At 41.5% G+C, this 19,571-nt stretch overlaps 1 protein-coding gene across 1 annotated transcript in view; it reads left to right on the top strand.

Moving 5' to 3' along the window:
• The first annotated feature begins 1,385 nt into the window (after positions 1–1,385).
• Positions 1,386–19,571, top strand: part of C13H10orf67 (chromosome 13 C10orf67 homolog) — a 94,888-nt gene continuing 76,702 nt past the window's right edge. The window contains exons 1-3 of the mRNA XM_057788010.1: positions 1,386–1,495; positions 12,025–12,145; positions 14,472–14,615. Of these exons, the coding sequence (XP_057643993.1) occupies positions 1,386–1,495; positions 12,025–12,145; positions 14,472–14,615 (375 nt within the window). The remainder of the gene's footprint in view (positions 1,496–12,024; positions 12,146–14,471; positions 14,616–19,571) is intronic.

A 19,571-nucleotide genomic window follows, 5' to 3' on the forward strand; every position in this document is an offset into this window, starting at 1 on the left:
ATTTCTCTTAGCCATCTTATATTCTTCTTCCCTCCCTCTTTCTGTCTCTTTCCTTCCCCACCCCCTCATTTTCTGAGACAGGGACTAAGATGGAGTCTGATATGACCCTGAACTCTCCATCTTCTTGCCTTCTGCCTGTATCCAGAGTGTTGGGAACATGAGTCTGGGCCACCACACACTACTTCTGTGTGTAAGTGTAAAACAGTGCTGGGGCTGGGGAAATGGCTCAGCTGTCCAGAGCACTTGCAGAGAGTCAGGGGTTTGGTCCCCAGTAGCCAAAAGGCAAATCACAGTGGTCTGAAACTCCAGTTCCAGGAGATGAATCGCCCTCTTCTGTTCTCCCAGGGCACTGTAAGCAGGCGCCGGTGCGTGCACACACACAACACACACACACACACACACACAGAGAGAGAGAGACACCACATGTTTTAAACATTTAAAGACAATGGTGATGTTAGAGTGAATTTCTTTCTGTTTTATACTCCTACCACCAAGCTAATTAGGAGAGAGAAGGGAAAAAAACCCAGTAGCTTCTGTAGACAATATAGTGAAAAGAGAATAAGATCACTTAGCTATAAAACAAAGAGATGGCACCTTGAGCTTAGGTGTCCCTTGTCAGCTGTTGTCACTGGGTGATCCACAGTTGAGAATGATTGATAGTTTCGTCACTAAAAATAGCTTCTCTTAATAATGGTAGCTAGTGAGTTGAATTCCACCGTGCATGGTATAGTGGGAACTGCCTTTCTATTAAATAAGGATGTAGGCCTGTTTAACCTCTGCAGAGGAAGTCTTTGCTCGCAGCCCTCTTAGTGTATGTGGTCAGGTGAAGGCGGCAGTATTTTATCAAGCCAGCTGCTCTCCTGTGGGACTGCTGACAGCCAAGCCTCTTTATGTCACGAGCATAGCTAATAGATGGGGTCACTAGTTTCCATCTTCCCAGAGGGTGACATTTGGTAACAGGCCAAGCAAAAGAGAGCGACAGGCGCGTGGGAGGGACATTGTCCAGCCAGGAAGGAAGGTTGAGCTCAGAGCCTCGGGAGTGAAGGAAGTAGAAAGGGTCTGGAGGCATGTGGGCCACAGCAGAGTTATTTACGGGGTGCAGCTTTCCTTGGAGACGTTTTAGGAGCCGGCTGGGTTGTGGGCGTCCGGGGAAGAGGTGCTTTGTCCCAGGGTATATGTTTGGTAGGGCAGGCAGCGGAACAGAGAGGCACCTCCGCAGCCCTCCCTGCACCTCAGCCACCCCACCCCCACCCGCTCTCCGCTCCGCCCCGCCCCCATCCCCACCCACCCTTCTCAGGTTTCCCTGGGAGTCGCCATGGCAACGGACGCTGGCTTTTGGGATTGATCCTTTCAGAATTCAGAGAGCTGGCGCACAGCCCGCGGGCATGGCGGACGCTGAGTCTGAGAACTGGGAGGACACGTCAAAGACCCAAGGATGCCGGAGGATTCTCGAGACCCTCCAGGGGGCTATTGAACAATTTCAATACAACCCCAGGTGACCTGCCCGCTGAGCCCACATACCCCAGAGCAGGCCACAGCCTCGTGTCTTTTGATTTCTTAAGTAAACCCTAGGTTAAAAGCTCAGGCTCAGGGCTGGATTTCAATTCTGCCTAGCTTCTCACCCCGACCTGACTTGGGCGTTTTACTTCTCTATGTCTTTATTATCTCAACTGGGAACAGGACAGTGGCCAACTGTGCCTGCTCGTCATCGAGCACAGGGCATGTTAAATGTGTTCACCTAAGTATGGTCTAGAAGAGAGTCATACAGAAATGGCACAGAGCTGCTTTAAGAAAAATACCAGAGACTCCAGCTTTTAAACGCAGATTTCTTTGACTATTCTAAGGCTGAAAGTCCAAGCACTGGGCACTGAGTTGGTGTCTTGTAGTTCTTTCCCATAAACACTTTCTTTGGGACCTGCAGGGGTACTGTCTCCCAACTTCCCCACTCTCTACCACCACCACCCTGACTTTTTATAACGGTACAGTTCTATTTCAGAGGCTCCCACATCATGATCCGTTCAGCTCTCTTGACCCCATATCTAGAAGCCATCAAAAAGTGGGGCGTTGACATGGATTTTCTTAGAACTAGAGCACTCCCCAAAAGCACAGAGACAGCCAGTCATACGCCTTTGTGTTATTTCAGTGTCCTTGGCTTTCATTCCTCCTTCTTGGGATTCTTTGACCTCAACCCTACTGTTGTTATTTGGATAATGTAGAGTTGACATTTCTTGTGTGTGTGTTGGGGGTGGGGGACATTTTTCTAAAAACACCTTTTCAAAGTAGTGGGCACAAAAGCCTGGGTTAACTGCTATAAGATGTAGTTTCGTAGGTGGAGGCTTTGGGGAGCCAGGTAATTGGTTCTAGGCAAGCCCAACACCATGGTAGCTCCAGGTTGCTGCGGCGTGGGTGGGGGTGGGGCGGTTGCCTATAGCTGGACCAGTCCAATAGTGGGCTTGACTCAGTGACGCAATCCCAGTCTCCCTAGTGCAACTGTATTCAACAATAGGTACGTTGATCAAACCGAGTAGGGGTACATGCAGACCCTGATAAAAGTACGTAAAGACCCTGATATGTGTCAAAAGCACATATCACAGGCAGTTCACGGTAGACACCAGTGGATTACACTATGTGTAATCTGTTCCTAAGAGTCCCTTTCTCTTCTGGATTTCTTGACATTCCACCGTGGAATAAGTCCCCAACAGCATTCCAGCCAGACTCCAGGGACTGACTGACCTCTGCCGAGTACTGTACTAACACAAATTGACTGAGTCCAGGAACCACTAACGCCCATAACATTTTTTCTTCAGTGAACCAGGTTGGAGTTCTGAAATGAGTGGGAGAAGCTGAACACCCCCCATCACCCAGGGATCTGAGCATAGCTGGGTTAGGGCCTGGGAAGACAGCCATTCACACAAAGACAGCTCAACCATGGTGAAGTAGACATTCTAGTTAGGAATCAAGGGCAAACTAGTTAAGTCAGTGACCATATGAGTCAGGCAGCATTGACAGAAGAGACAGAAGCAAAGGGTAGCAGAGGAAATCGTGTGTGCATGTTACACACCCCCAAGTCACCGAGTAGAAAAAAGGGGGGATTCTAATTTTAGATATGGCTCTCAGAAATACTTCGCTGTGCTGACATTAAAAAGAAACTGCAGGGAGGAGCCAGGCAGATAGATCTGGAGCCAAAACCCTGGCTGAGAGAAAGGGAAGGTAGGGAGTCTGGGTATAGGAATACAGGAGGCCTGCATGGCTGTAGCATAGAATGGGGTGAGGCAGAAGAGAGATGGTCAGATTCCAGGGTCCTAGATCACCACAAAGACTTCAGCTTTTATTTCCAAGGAGGTGGGAGGCCAGGAGGGTATTGGCGTAGAGTCCCGGCATTCTCTGACTTACCTATCTATTGGTTTGTTCTGCTGTTTTGACAATAGACCATAACAGGGACAAGGGCACAAGTGGGGAAACCAGTTAGGGGACTTGTATAATATCGATCAAGAAGGATGGTTTCGGGGACTTGCTATGAGGGCCTGAGTGTATCTTTAGCCATGTACAAAGCTGGGCATAGTGAAGCAAATCTGTAAGCCCAGCTCGGGGGTGGGGGTCCCAGGTGCTCACTGCCAGCCGCTAGTCTAGCTGATACAGCTAGAAGCCGGAACTCATCAAGTGGTCCCATTCCAAAAGCAAGGAGGCACACAATAGAGGAAGACACTCAACCTCGACTTCTGGCTTCCCATGCTCACACACAAGCAGATAAACAGACAATGCTTGTGGAAATTGTGGTCCTGTGGTCACTGGAGAACAGGACGCAGTCCTTGGAGGAGCTGAAGATGTGATCAGATTCTAATTACTCCTTTAAAAAGGGATTGGTCAAGTTTACTGATGGACTGCCATGCCTAGGACAGTCTCCAAGGTTTCTGACTTGAGTAGCTGGAAGAATGGGGTTGCAATTAACTTTGTTGGTAAAGGGAATGTGAGCAACAGGATGGGGTGATGTGATAAGCTCCCCTTGGGATACAGAATATCAGCAGTGACTGTTGAAACATCTATTTAAGCAGTTCAATAGTGAGGCCTGCAGGTTGGACGAGGGGTCCAGTTTGGTAAATCAATTTGGAAATAATTTGTAAAATGATGCTGTGTTAAGTAAACTATAAGATTTGGTAATATCAGCCAGGAAATACATATATAAATTTATACATATATAAATTTATATATATAAATATATATAATTATATATATCATACATATATATTTGATTTGATATAATTTATATCAAATATATCTTTGAAACAGAAAACAATAAAAGAATATTTTCCTTAAATAACATTGAGCCATTCACCACAGTAAAAATTTAGCACCTCTAATGTCATCTTCATTGACTAATTCGTTAACCAGCATTTGTGAGGATGGACTGACTATTCTAGGGCTCAGTGGGATGTGCTGCTGCAGCTTATTAATAAATATTCATGGGTCTGTTTCGTATAAGTTAGCATATTAATTTTGTGTCTAATTTGTTAAACGTAATTGTTATCTCCCAAGACCATGCTTTATGCATAGCGAGCAACCCATTATTTGGGAGAATTGCACAGACTCTAATTAAGGACTGTGTAGGAACCACTTAGCTAAGGCCTTGGGATGTGGGCTTCCACTCTAGACTGTGCTGTTAGCATCTAAACTTAGACCTACTTCTGATTTGAAGAGAAGCTGAAGAATGAACCTTCATATTTTATTTAGATTCTGGATGAGCCGGATCTTTCTAGATCAATCAATCATACAAGAAGTTAAGACTGGGGTGGGGACCTTACACTCCCAGATCTGTCCCCCACCCCTGGTTTACAGTTTTAGATGAGTTATTTGCCTTTGTTAAACCTCAGTTTCCGCAGCCTTGAAACAAGATGTTGGAAAATTACTGGAAGCAGAAAAAGTGTAGATTAAAGCATACATCTCAGCAAAGCCTCTGGGGCAAGTTGCTCTATAAATAGGTGTATTGTTTTTAAACACTCCAGAGGGTTTATCTGTAAAATTACATATTTTATCATTGTCCTGTTATGTTTACAGAAAGAATAACCAAACATATTATGCTGTTTCTAAACCATAACCTGAAATAGCATATTGATAATAAAAGCTATTCACACACAAAATTATCCACATTCTATAAAACTACTACTCAAATAAAGCGGGTTTTTTTTTTGCCTAAAATAGGAAGAAATAAAAGAACATAAATGTCAAATCTAAGGGAAAATGAAACTGAATAGAGAAAAGAAGCCACTTAGCATTGGGGGAGGGTGAAAGATTACAGCTCTAGACTGGAAAAATAATAACAGGAGGTCTCTTAAATGTACAGTGTGCAGACTATAGAGAATCAGGGTACATCCAGATGATGGGTTCCATCTGGTACATTGATGTAGCACCCAGGGTTTGGACACTTTAGAATTCCCCCGACTAAGATAAATACTTATTTGGAGACAGCATGGGAGACACTAAAAGTTTCCGGCTACTAAAGGCAAAGAGACTTGGCAGAGGCTGTAAGCTGCGCTGGTCTGCAGGGAAAGCTTGCCCACTCACTGAAGAACACCACAAAGTTCAGGCGGGCCAAAGCTCCTTACCGAGCAGGATCTTTTTGCTGTCTTGGCTGCTGTGTTTTCAATTGGTCTTTACCATGGCCATGGAATACTAAGAGGCATTTTGAGAACTCAGGGATCGCCCAGAGTCCTCCTTGACTCCATGTACAGCAATCACCCAGTCGAACCTTGATAATCAGATTTCAGTCATTTCATGCAGGAGGGTGATCCCGATTTTATGCCTTCAGTTCAGTGGCCTAAGGATCGCAAAACAGCCAGGTTTCCTGACTCCCAATGTCGTCACTGTTTCTTATAAGGGATGCTTATAGTCTGTCCCTATTCTTAAAAGTTCATCCGTGTAACTCCTCCCTAGATGCTCTTGCCACCAATCTTTTGCCTTCCTGGCTACCCATGCTCATAAGTTAATCTAGATGTCTACTCCAGGTGTTTCATCCAGAAAGAAGCAGTGGACAAACAATTGTTCCAAGTGTTAACAACAGGAGAATATTCCTTCTTAGCTCTCATTCATGTTCACTTCTGGATGGCTTTGCAGGACTGTACAAGCCTGCCATGCAGTGACAGGTCCATCTATCTGTTAATTGGGCTTGAGATTTTCTTATTTGGTCAGCTGCTCATAATGTCCCACAAGGACACAGAATGATGTAGTCTAGAAGAGTTCTTCAGCCTTTCCCAGGTTTTTATATATGTGACACTTGCACAAAGTCTAGCGTTGACATTCTGTACAGTCGTCAGCTATAACGCAGCCTCCTATGATATGACACAACCAGATTCAGGTCGTGTTTTTACAGCAGAAATGCCACAAAGAAGAGCTGTTCTCTCTTCAGGGATTCAGTGTTGGCAACGCTGTTCAATTAACTACCATTAGTAACAATGACCTTGAGCTAAGTTTGGTGGCACAGGCATTTAAACCCAGCACTTGGGAGGCAGAGGCAGGTAGAACTCTGTGAGTTCAAGGTTAGCCTGGTCTACAGAGTGAGTTCCAGGAGAGACCCTGTCTGGAAAAACAAACAAACAAGCAAACAAACAAAAATCATACTGGTCTTGTCCGCTTAGTGTCTTCCAAGGTTCTCTAGCTCAAATGGGCCGTTTTTCTTGTTGTGCTGCGTTTTGTCTTGTTGGTTTAATATTTCCTTTACTTAAATGAACTTATACTAACTGGCCTCAGCCATCATGAATGACTTTCATCTCAATTGCTCAACCTTGTGGAGGTTGTTGAGTACTGGTTCTGTTTGCACCATGATTGTATACTTCTAAGGGTCTTCTATATTTTGTTCAATTTCTATTCATCACATCAATACAAATCTCTTTAACTATTCAGTTTCTTGTAATTTGATGCCTCCAATGGACTATATTTATTCAGTGCATTATAATTTAGTACTTACTTTTATTTCTATGCTCATATTGTCCTCAATACAGCCAGTGGGACTCTTTTCGATCCAGAATCTTCTTTGTTCTCTCATAACCCTCATATAACTCTTACGATAATTTATTGAGTATTTGTTGATTTTTCTCATATGAAAATGTTATGGGTTCATTTTGCACTTGTTTGTGCATAATTTTATACTTTTATACCTCTCTCGGATTACTCTCCTTCCTGAGGGACATGATTCCTTTTAGAGGTGGATGACATTTACCAAGTAATACCTCACTCACAGGATGCTCATTGCTACTGGTGTTTCACTCTTGTAGGTCCCTAGTCAGGTATAAATAGAAACAAATGTATATGTAACTAGATGATATATGTTTACACACACATATGCACATACATTCACCTGTAACTATCTGTAGACCTAAGTATATAATATATGTATACATATATATTCATACAATCATTTATTTGTAAAACCGTGACCTTATACCAATTTTTCTAGTTTTGTTCCACTGTCTTGGGGTACATTTGTTGTAGGAAGGCCATTTGTTGGTTCCTGGCTACTCAGCCCTGAAATAATCACACAGAAACTATATTATTTAAATCACCGCTTGGCCTATTAGCTCTAGCTTCTTATTGGCTAACTCTTACACATTAACTTAACCCCATTGCTATTAATCTGTGTATCACCATACTGGCTAAAGTTCCAGTGTCTGTCTCCGATGGGGCTACATGGCTTCTCTCTCCTGACTCCACCTTCTTCCTCCTAGCATAGTTTTACCCGCCTACCTCTGTTTCCTGCACAGGCCCAAAGCAGTTTCTTTATTAACCAATGGTATTCACCGCATACAGAGGGGAATCCCACATCATACATTCCAGCCTATTCATTTTCTACACTTATTAATATTTTTTCAGAGACTGAGAAACTTCCCTTCATCATCTTTAATACACTTACTTCTTCATCCAGTATTTCCAATTCTGTCGTCATCACTGGCTCTCTCCTATCTCTTCTTGTGCCTCCTCATCAGACCTACCTCCTTAGCTACTGGGCCCACTGGCCTTCTCTGGTTGCTCCCAAGTTTTTTTGCTTGTTTGTTTGTTTTTTAGTCATTCCCTTGTCATTGTCTACCTTGTTGACTCCTCCATGATGAGAAGTTAAGAGGGTCGAGAAGGAAAACTAAGGTGGGAAAGAGGGGAAGTATCAACTATTTTAGGGGGTAGAACTGTGAGCAGACTTCAGCACACGACACTGTGTATGAACGAACGCATGATGCTCAGATCATTAGTTTAGCACACGATACTGTGTATGAACGAACGCATGATGCTCAGATCATTAGTCCAGTACACGACACTGTGTATGAATGCTTGATGCTCAGATCATTAGTCCAGCACACAATACTGTGTATAAACACATGGTGTTCAGATCATTAGTCCAGCACATGATACTGTGTATGAACGAACGCATGATGCTCAGATCATTAGTTCAGCACACGACACTGTGTATGAATGCATGATGCTTAAGTCATTAGTTCAGACACAGATTTTGGAGGTTAGAAAAAGATGACTGAATTTGATTATTTTTGATGAGGAAAGATATCAAAGTCCTATGTGGAAAGATAGGAACACAATATAGATTTTAGCAAGATACCTCAGGAGACAATGAAAATGATAGATTCAAAAATAATCATTTAGGGCTGGAGAAATGGCTTAGCTGGTTGAGGCACTTACCACCAGGCCTGAAGACCTGAGTTCAATACCAGGACTCACATGGTAGAAGAAGAAAACTCAGTCCTCCAGGTGACCCTCTGACCTTGACATATGGGTGGTGGCATGTACATATGTGTGTATAAATAAATAATATATATATAAATATAAATAAATAAATAAAAATTTTAAATTATTAAAATTGAAAAGTTTAGAGGCTTATGGTGATGTTAGGAAAACTCTCCATGGTCATCTAAATTTGTTTGTTTAAATAATGCAGTATAATACCATAGTTAATCTTACATATCATGATACTTTATTAGTGTTTTTCATTAATTATTTTCAGAGTTGGTTATAGATTTCATAGGGGGCAGAGCCTTAAATATTGATGATTATTTTATTGATTCTCATAAATTGGTATTAAGAAGAATATTCTATACTGCCTGGTCTTGAATGAGCAATTGTTGTATTTCAGTCCCCAATGTTGGGATTACAGGTGTAATTTATATTGAGTGTCCCATCTCATCCCCAGTTCTCACAGATGATATCCCCAGTTCCCACAGGTGATATCCTAAGTTCCCATAGGTGATATGGAAGACCCAGATAGGTGTCCACATGTGGGGCATTAAACTCAAGGAGAAGTTCCTGGGGATTATGGGCCACTATTTTTGTAAAGATTAATTTGTTAATTTTTGTGTATGTGTGTGTAGACGTGTTTGGCCTTCATGTACGTAAGTGTAAGTGTGTGCCTGGTGCCTAGGGAGGTCAGCAGATAGAGCCAACGCTCCTGGAGTTGAAGTTACTAATGATTTTTTAGTAGCCATATGGGTTCTGGGAACCAACCCAGGGTCCTCAGCAAGACCATAAACATTTTTATCTGTCAAGCATCTCTCCAGCCTGGCCACCATTTTATGTAAGTAACAAGATTGCTTCCTGCTAGGGGGACGGTGCTACCTTGTTCTTCAAGGTTACTCTCTGAAAACATAACTTATAAGGGACCTACAGAATGACTTCTTGACATCTCCTAAGAGAATATGCAGGGATGAGGAGGGCCTGTGGAGATTTCTAGAACACTGTTTCAGTGAGAAAAACACATAAGCTCCTAAGCTGAACTAAACTAAATATAAAACACAATTTCTCTGGCAAAAAAAAAAATCAGAAATTTTAATTAAAATCAGATGCTTCATTTCTGTCTAGCTACTGCTGAAGATAAGGTTTGTCATCATAATATTGATGTGTGTAAAAGCACAATTGAGAACTTAGTGGGATTAGTTGAAAATCATTATTATGAGTATTAAATTTTAAATTTCAAATGAGCTTTTGATAGTTGAATACTGCTGTGCTTTCATAGTTTTCTTCAACTATGATGAACAAATTGTGATATTTGAAAACCTGACAGTTAGCCACGCATGATGGTGCACGCTTTTAATCCCAGCACTTGGGGGTTTAGAAAGGTGGATCTCTTTGAAAAAGAGGTCACCCTGATCTACATATTAAGTTCTGGGACAACCAAAGATACATAATAGAAAGACCATTCCTCAAAGAAAGAAAGAGAGGAAGAGAACAACAGAAAGAAAATGTGGCGATGGTGGTGGTATAATAACACCCCTCAGCACCAATGCCAACACTATTTCTCTAGGGCTCACTGTGCACCAAGCACCACATCAAAGTGATTCTAAGATTAATACACTCAGTCTATCTATGATCCTGTGGACTCTGCACTCTTGTTATCCATAAGATGAAACTGGGGGCATGCTGGAAAGATCTGGCTCAGTGGTTAAGAGAACTGGTTGCTCTTCCAGAGGACTGGGTTTGGTTACCAGCACCCCGTAAAGGCATACAAGTGTGACTCCAGTTCCAGGGGATCAGATACCTCTTCCAACCTCTTCTAGAACTAAGCATGAACATGGTACACAGATATACACGAAGGCAAAACACCAATACACATAACATTAAAAGAAAAATATAAGAGGAAATTAAGGCAAGGAAAAGTTAGCTAATTTCCCTGAAGTCACGGGGTTACAGCGTCAGTCAGGATGCTTCCACTGTGGCAGGCAGAGACTGCCTACGGGAGGTATCTATCACGTGACAATACAGGAGGAGCAGAGGTGTGGCAGGCTTCAGAATTAGCTAACTCTTCAGTGGAGACATCTACAGCTCTGCCCCTGCTCAAGAAGAAAGGGAAGGCCACTGTGCCCCTAGCCCCCTCTGCCCCCACTTCTCAGCAGAGGAGGAAGAGGAATGTCTACTCTTTGCATCAGAGCCTCTGTTTCTACTGGATTTTCTTGACTCACTTGTTTGCTTGCATCCACCCTCTCTCCCTCCTTTTACCTCCCCTCCCCATCCCCACTCCCCTTCAGCTGACATTTTCGAAACAAAAGGTTGTGATAAGTTTGATCAAATTGATGTGTACATGCAGAAAGAGAGTTTTCTTACTAACTTTTTAAGACGCTTGTCATTATAGAGCCATGGAGGAAATGTACAAAGGCTGGCTCCTCGCCTCTGCAGATACTTTGGGAGTAGAATTTCCCAATCAGGGACACAATGGTGATCATCTAAAGCAGAGCTCAAGCCTTTTGGCTCTAGAGCCTGTTGGAGTTTCTACAAAGTGTCGACAACCTCAAAAAGCTTTGGTTTATGTTCATTGTATCTATAAATAGTTATCATAGTCAAAATTAAAAAGTAGAAATTAAATGTATATTTATAATAACTCCTTTAGTATAGTGATAAAATCACATGTTAATATAAATAATGAACTTTAAGGACAATGTAACCATATTTTTCAGAACTAAAGTTTTAAGGTGAAAGTGTCACTGTTTTTTGCCAATCTTTTTTCTGCCTGTCTTAGAGGCAGGCAGCTGATTTATCTTAGCTGCTTCTGCATTTTAGCGACCACACAGCCTGGAGTCATGGCACACTCCAGCGAACTTTTGTGAGAGAGTTATAGGGAAAAGGAAAACCTCCTAATATTATTATGGAAAACTAAGTTTCCTCTTGTGATTTCTCCCACAGATTGCTCTGGAACCTCAGGTGTTCTCAGATCACACCAGGATAATCTCCATCTTGACATAATTCCTTTAGATATGACTATGCATAAATTACAATCATCTCTAGCAATAGCACAGGATAAGATATTAAGATAATAGACTTAAGTAGATCATATCTCGGAAAAGTGGAGAAGGCATACAGAGGTGAGGGTGCCACAGTGTAGGGAGTCTGATAACCAGGCCAAGGCCAACTCATCCATGACCAGATATTCCAGAAGTTTCTTTATTGAATAATCTCTTGCAGTATTGTAAATATAATCAAATTTACCGCCAAATATGTGTGCTTACACTTTTCTAAGGAAATTTGGTATCTCTATTCTCTTTCCAGACTTACTATTTCGGATAATTTGAAGATTGGTTTTTTCACTTCAGACCATGCTACTCAGACAGATTGCAGTGAAATTTTGCCATTGAAAGATTTGACTCAATCAACAGAAAAATTAATGCAGGTAAATCTGGGTGCAACTTCTAAGATAAATTTGTATATTTATCTTTATGGGGTAATTTTTTTGTTTGGGGAGGGAGTTGTGTACTAGAAATCAAACCCAATGTTTCATGAATGTTATAAAAAGCACTTGTCATTAAACAACATTCCTATACATGTGGTTTTATGATGTGGGATTCCCCCTTTGTGTGCTGTGAAAGGATTTATTACCATTGGTTGATAAAGAAGCTGTTTTGGCCAATGGCTTATCAGAATAAAGTCAGGCAGGGAATCTGAACAGAGATATAGAGAGATAGTAGGTAAAGTCAGAGAGACGCCGTGTAGCTTCCAAAGGAGACAGATATCAGAACTTTACCAGTAGGCCACAGCCTCATGGCGATACACAGCTTAGTAGAAATGGGTTAATTTAAGATGTAAGGGCTAGCTAGAAATATGCCTAAGACATTGGCCAAACAGTGTTGTAATTAATATAGTTTCTGTGTGATTATTCAGGTCTGGGCGGCTGGGAAAAGAGCGAGCAGGCTCTGCTTACAGTTTCATACATCTGTTATTTGCAACACCGAAGTGATTGAGATGGTCTCAGAATACTAAGGTCTTTGAGGAACTTAGCAGAATGATACTTGCATTCTTTTTAAGCTTTAAAGGTTTACTCTTAGTTTTGTGTATATGTGTGTTTTGCTTGCATGTGTGCCTGTGCACTGCATGTGTGCCTCGTGCTGTCAAAGGTCAGAAGAAGGGATCAGATCCCCTGGAACTGCAGTTATGGTTGTGAGCTCCCAAGGGTGTTGAGAACTGAAGTCAGTCCCCTGCAGGAACAGTAAATGTTCAAGCCCCAGCTGTATGTTACAACTGATCTAAGTTATGATCTATACTTGCGGTGTTTATATCTTACATATGTGAGTCTGTTCAGTGAAACTTCTCTGCTTTTGACATCTGTGAATATTCTCTGCTTATGATACATTAAGAAAAGTAGAAAGTATTTTACCTATAAATAAATGAAGACAATAAGATACTGAATGACTTTCTAATTGTATCACATTGTCAAATCTTATCATTTCCCTTGGAGTTTTTGAAATTGAATGAGAATAGAGTATTTCATAAATATAAGATATTGAGTTATTAAAACTACCACATGAATTAAAATACTGCTATCAATTGCCTCAGGTGCCTTATTTTTATTTTTCATCTATTTGAAAATCATTCCATATCTATACATAAAGATCTTCCACATAGTTGAATACAGTAGCACATACCTGGAATCCCAGCTAATCAGGAAGCTGAGACAGGAGGATTACTTGTTTGGAATCCACCCAGGAAGCTTCATGAAACACTGTGTCAAAAATTAAATTCAAAAGAAAAAAAAAGGAAGAAAAACAATAACCAAAACAACAACTGGGGAGAAAGCTTAGTGAGACAGAGAGCTTGTCCAATTTGTGCAAGGTCTTGGGTTCAATATCCAGTGTCTTATTTCACAACTATGTCACAAGACGCACATCGCATTGCTATCCCTGTATTGACTGACATTTTAGTAGTGTCTAATCTTTACCTACGATGAATAATCCTGCATGAATTCAAGCACCAGTAAATCTGTGGCGTAAATTCTTAAAAGGGAGCTTGTGAGTCAGAGGGTACACACATGAGTCACGTTAGAGGCCACTGCCAAGTTGCCCTGCTGAAAGACTGCAGCACTTTGCACTGTTAAGAGCTTTTGAAGGCGTCACCTTGCCACATGCTTGACAATTTGTTGTCTTCTTTTAGAATGACATATTTTGGGGTACTATCTTTATAAGTTTCTTCCTCAGTAGCTTGGTGTTCTCAAACTAAGTTTCAGTAGGGAAGATTTAGATGGCAGTAGTGTGGGAAGCTTTGGGAATCTTCTCTGAGACACAGTTCACAAGCACTGGCTTGCTTGTTCTTGCCTCCTCTTCTGGCTTCTCCTTCCCACATAGCCCTCTCTTCTGCCCCAGGAGTTCATCTAATCCTAATCTCATCCCTGCATTCCCACCTGTAAACATCGTGGTCATGCTAAGGTTTCATTCTCTTAATGTTTCATGATGGAGATTAAATTTCAACATAAATTTTGGAAGGAACAGGCCATACTCAAACCATACCACTCCACTAGTATATATTAATTTTGAAATTAAATAGCATTTTGAAAACCTAGATGCCATGAGAGAGAATTGTTGTACTTCTTCAATAAACCAGACCTGAGAGATGATCTTCAAAGGTAAGCCAGGCACCTGGTCTATCACTCCAAATCAAGGAATGTGCTGGAATATTGGCGCCCAGAGTCTGACTCTCTACACTGACAAAAGATTTTTATTTTGTAGATGATTACCTCACTTCAGGTGGATTTTGGATTCCTCAAAGATTTAGTTCAACTGAAGTTTGAGGACCGACTTAAAGAGGAGTCTTGGAAAATTGTCAGTGTGCTTCACGACAGGATTTTAGAAATGAAAAAATATTATCAACAGGTAGGTGCGCCCTCATTTTCTCTACCATGGGGGTGGATCCCGTGTGATGTGTGCAGGCTTTGGATGCAACCACCTATCAGGGCAGCTGCGCTGTCTGAGCTGTGTCTCCAGGAGCTAATACTGTCAGGAATTCGGGTAAACTCTTCGTGTGGGACCGCAGCTTTCCTTGTACAGTTGGTATGATTGTTACGATAGAGAAACAGGTTAATTTGCTCACAATTTCCAATCTGGCAACAGAACTTCAGATTCTCTGCCAGATACTTGCTTTTGAATGTTTTTAAAAATATAATACTTTTGTTTATTCTTCGTTAATTTCATGCATATGTACAATGTGTTTTAGTGATGTCTATCCCAACCCCTCTCTCCAACTCCCCCAGACTTTCCCCTAACACATGCCCACCCTACTTTCATGTCTTTTTTTTTTTAAATAAAATCCACTCAGTTTGCCTAGTGCAGCCTGTATGCATATGTGCAGTCTATTATAGTCATAGAGTGAAAAAAAATGGTTTCCTTGCCCCAGCATCCACCAGTTATCAATAGCTTCTCGGCTAGGGGTGAAACCTCATGAACTCCTCCCCATCCACATGGGAATTACTGACTGACTTGAAATAACACGGTCTTGCTTAGGTAACCATAGCTACTACAAATTCACGACTGTGGTGGCCACGTCGCATGCAGAAGACCGCAGCATCCTTCCACATTCTCTGGTGCCTACGCTCTTTCAGCTCCCTCTTCTGCATTTCCCATGAGCTCTGGCGAGGGGTGGGGGATTGTAGATGTCCTACTTAGGGCTGAGCATTTACTTATTTCTCCTCATGTCGACCACTTGTGGGTCTCTGCCTTGACTTCCTCCAGTGAAAGAAGAAAGCTCTGACCAAGGTTGAAAGCATCACTAGTCTTGGATATAAAAATGAATATTTAGAAAGCCTTATTCTTTAGGCCACTGGGGCTTTGTTAGAAGGCAGATTGACAGCATGTCTGTTTAACAAAACAGTAGTTGTAGTAGGAGGGTAGGTTACCCACTTCTAGGGCTGTGGCCTCAGAAATTATCTCATTATTTTGTGTGTATGGGTGTTTTCTTGTGGGTATGTTTGCTCCCTGCACGTGGCGTCTGGTGCCTATACAGAAGAGGGTATTGAATCCACTGAAATTGGAGTTATAGAGATTTTGTGAGCATCTTTGTAGGGTTTGGGAATCACACCTTTGGTCCTCTGGAAGAGCAGCCAGTACCCTTAACCACTGAGCTATCTCTTCAGGCACAAATCGTGGCTTTTGATCAGGATTATGGTACCTGGAGTAGATTCTTTCCTGTGGAACAGGCTTCAGATTCAGTCAGAAAACAACTAATGAACCCCCCCCCCCAGAGCAGTCCTGCTGTGATCGCAGCTTGGTCATATCTTGCCTGGCATGTCAGCATCATACCTGCAGGGTCAACTGCTTGGCATGTCACTGATGATTTTGCACTCCCAGTGGCCTGCATGGTGTCTTTGGCATTATGAAAGCTGACCAGCAAGGAGGAAGTCCCCGAGTCTGTTCCAGCTTCATCTCTCTACACATGGAACCAAAATGTTCTGTGTTTCCAGGAGTGAGGCCCTAACATCTAGTTAAAAGGGCAAGGCACAGCAATGGCGGTAGCCTGTGTTGTCCTGGAGGCCTCTGGAACCTGACTGGCCAGTAGATCAAAGGACAGTGTCCCACAGCTGGCATTGGGATTGTCACTTAACAACTGTCCACTGATGCAGGGTACCTTCATCCAAATTCCTTCTTTAAACGTGCGCGTGCACACACACATACACATGGGGGAGGATGGGTTTCTCCACTTCTTCACACATCCTTTTGTTTGGTTAAGCCACTTCCCAACATTCCTGCCTGACTCCCCATGCCTCTGCTCAAGCCTTTAACCCCCAGAATCCCCTACCCAACTTTATGGGTTTATTTTTGGAGATTATAATATAATCACAATATTTCCCCAATCTTTTCCAGCCCTCAAACCCTCACATATACTGCTTTCTACTCTACTTCAAATTCATGGCCATATGTGTGTGTGTGTGTGTGTGTGTGTGTGTGTGCTTAGTCTATATAATGCTACTTTTATGTATATTTTCAGGGCTAATCATCTGACACCAGAGAGCCAATTATTGTGCTTTTGCTTGGAGAGGGCCAGCTCTCCCACTCCCAGCTTTCCTGGGTTGCCTATGGTCTTGGGGAAGGTTGCGGCTTCATAGCCTTTTCTCCCATCCAGCTTTATCCATTGGTATCAACCTCGTCCAGCTCACTTTTGGGCTGCCGTGTTGGTGAACTTGCACTACATTTCTGTCACAAGTGCTCTGCATTCTCTCCCCAACTGAAGCCCTCTTCCCCTCTTCCTACCATGTGCCCTCTCTAGCTTCCTAGCCACTACAGACACTACAACTTGAAGGCACAAATAAAAACATTCAAAGCCAAGCCAAGATCTACATATGAAATTTTTAATATTATTTATCTTCCAGGGCCTAAGTGACTTCACTTAGTGTATTTTCCAGTTTCATCCACTTTTCTGTAAATTTCATTTTTGCAGCTGACTAAAATTCCATTGTGTAGCTGTAGCATATTTTCAGTCTCATTTATCAGTTGACAGATATTTAGGGTCATTTCATTTCCTAGCTGTTGCTTGTAGAGCAGCAACACAGATGAACGATGAACACAGACAAACAAGGATGTGCCCAGGAATGGTACAGCTCGGTCATGTGGCAGTTCTAATTTCAGCTTTGTGAGAAACCTTCACATTGCCTTACAAAGAGGCTGTACCAATTTACACTCCACCATCAGTATGTAAGTGTTCTTCTTGCCCCTTACCCTCAACAGCTTTTGTTATCTTTTGCTTACTTGGTGATAGCCATTCTGACTAGAGTGAAGTGGGATAGTTTTAATTTGCATTGCCCTTAATGGCTAATAATGTTGAAGATTTCTTCAATGTCTATTAGCTATTTGTGGCTTTTGCTATTTTGAGAGCTTTCTGTTCCGTTCCATAGACCAGTTTTTAAAATTGGGTTGCTACCTTGATGTCTAGTTTCCTGGAGGTTTTTGTTTTGTTTTGTAAATTATAGATCCTAAAGTCTGCTGGATGTACAGCCAACAAAGATTTTCTTCCACTCTGAAGGCTGCCTCTTCACTCAATTAATTTACAGTTTTCTTTGCTCTTTAAAAACTTGTAGTTTTATGTGATCCCATTTATCAATTATTGATCATATTTCTTCAGAGAATGAAGTTCTTTCCGCCCAGAAAAACCTTACCTGTGCCTGTCTTTTGGTGTGCACACTGTTTCCTCTAACAGTTTCAGACTGACAGGTCTCTTGCTTGATTCATTTGGAGTTGATTTTTGTACAGGGTGAGACACAATAAAGGGGTTTGTCTAGTTTCATTCCTCCACATGTCAATACCCAGTGTTCCCAGAATCTTTTCTTGAAGATGTTGTCTTTTGCCACAATGTGTATTTTTAGTGAGTGCCTTCAAAAAAGTCAGGCAGCTGTAGTTGTTAAATCTCAGTTTTCTGTCCTATTCTGTTGATTCACAAGTCTGTTTTTGTCCAGAACCATGTTGTTTGTGTTACTGTGCCTCTGTAAAATGAATTGAAACCAGTCATGGTGATACCTCCAGTTGTATTTGTTTTGCTGAGGATTGCTATTGGCTGAAGGAGTTTCCACAGCATAGATCTGTTTATGTTGTTTGTCTCATTTTTGGTTTAATTTTGGTCATCTTCCACATAGAAATCCATACATTGCTGTTACACTTTCAAATTTATTGAAATATAAGTTTCTAAGATAATAACTAATTATTTTCTGAATCTCATTGTTATCTGTTGCAAAGGCTCCATTTTAACTACAATTTCATTAAACTGAGTCTTTCTTTCTTGTGGCTAGTTTTTATGTATGTAGTGTTAAACTAGGTCTTTCTTTCTTTTGACTAGTTTGTGTGTTTGTAGTGGCGTAGGCATGCAATCACCGTGATACCCATGTGAAGGTCAGAGGTCCTCTCCTTCCACTGTGTGGGTTTCAGGGAATCAAACTCATGTCATCAGGTTTGGTAGAAGGTCCCTTACCTAGTGAGTCATCTTGCCCACCCTCTTTGGTTAGTTTGACTAAGGGTTTGTCAACCCCAGTTTTCAAAGAACCAACTCTGTTTCATTGATTCTTTGTATTGATTTTGTTGTTGTTTAATACTGTGTCATTAATGTCTGCCTTAATCTTTATGGTTTCTTTCCATCTGCTGACATTTTGTAGGGTCTCTGGACCTTTTAGGCTAGCCTGATCTACACAGTGAGACTTGCTATAAAATAAAATATTAAAAATCGGTATTATTTCTGGGCTATAAAAGAAGACTCATATTTTAGTAACCATATAATAGTAAATGCTTTGCTAAGCATTTTGAATACATTTACATGATCTTCAAGTGTCTCCAAATCCCCAAATGGAAAGTCTTGAGATACAAATTTTAGAAACCAACTTTTCCAAGTTTAATACCTTATATTAGTCCAAAACATGGGGGTGGGTACAATATTTAAATCCATCCTTTCTGACTCTAATACCTGTTTGCTGTTTACACATCATGCTAGACTCAGAATGGATATGAGAATCAGAGTATTTTTCTAAAAAAAAAAAATGTTCATTTTTAACCTAAGCAGATATAATCAAATTTATTAGAAGAATAAAATTATTATAGCCTATAGATCAGCAAAGCTAACCTTTTATGAACTTATTCCATCAAAAAGTAGAACTGGGCACTAGAGACATGTGTCAGTGCTGGCTCTTCTTTTAGAGGACTGTGCTTTGAGTCCCAGTACCCACATGGCAATTCACAACAATCTCTAACTCCAGTCCGATGGATTCTGATTCCCTCTTCTAGTTTCCCTGGCACCAGGCTCACAAGGGGTACACAGCTATACATGCAGGAAACACACACACACAAAGTTAAAATTAA

The sequence above is a fragment of the Chionomys nivalis genome, chromosome 13, assembly GCF_950005125.1.
Source record: "Chionomys nivalis chromosome 13, mChiNiv1.1, whole genome shotgun sequence".
Taxonomy (NCBI): domain Eukaryota; kingdom Metazoa; phylum Chordata; class Mammalia; order Rodentia; family Cricetidae; genus Chionomys; species Chionomys nivalis.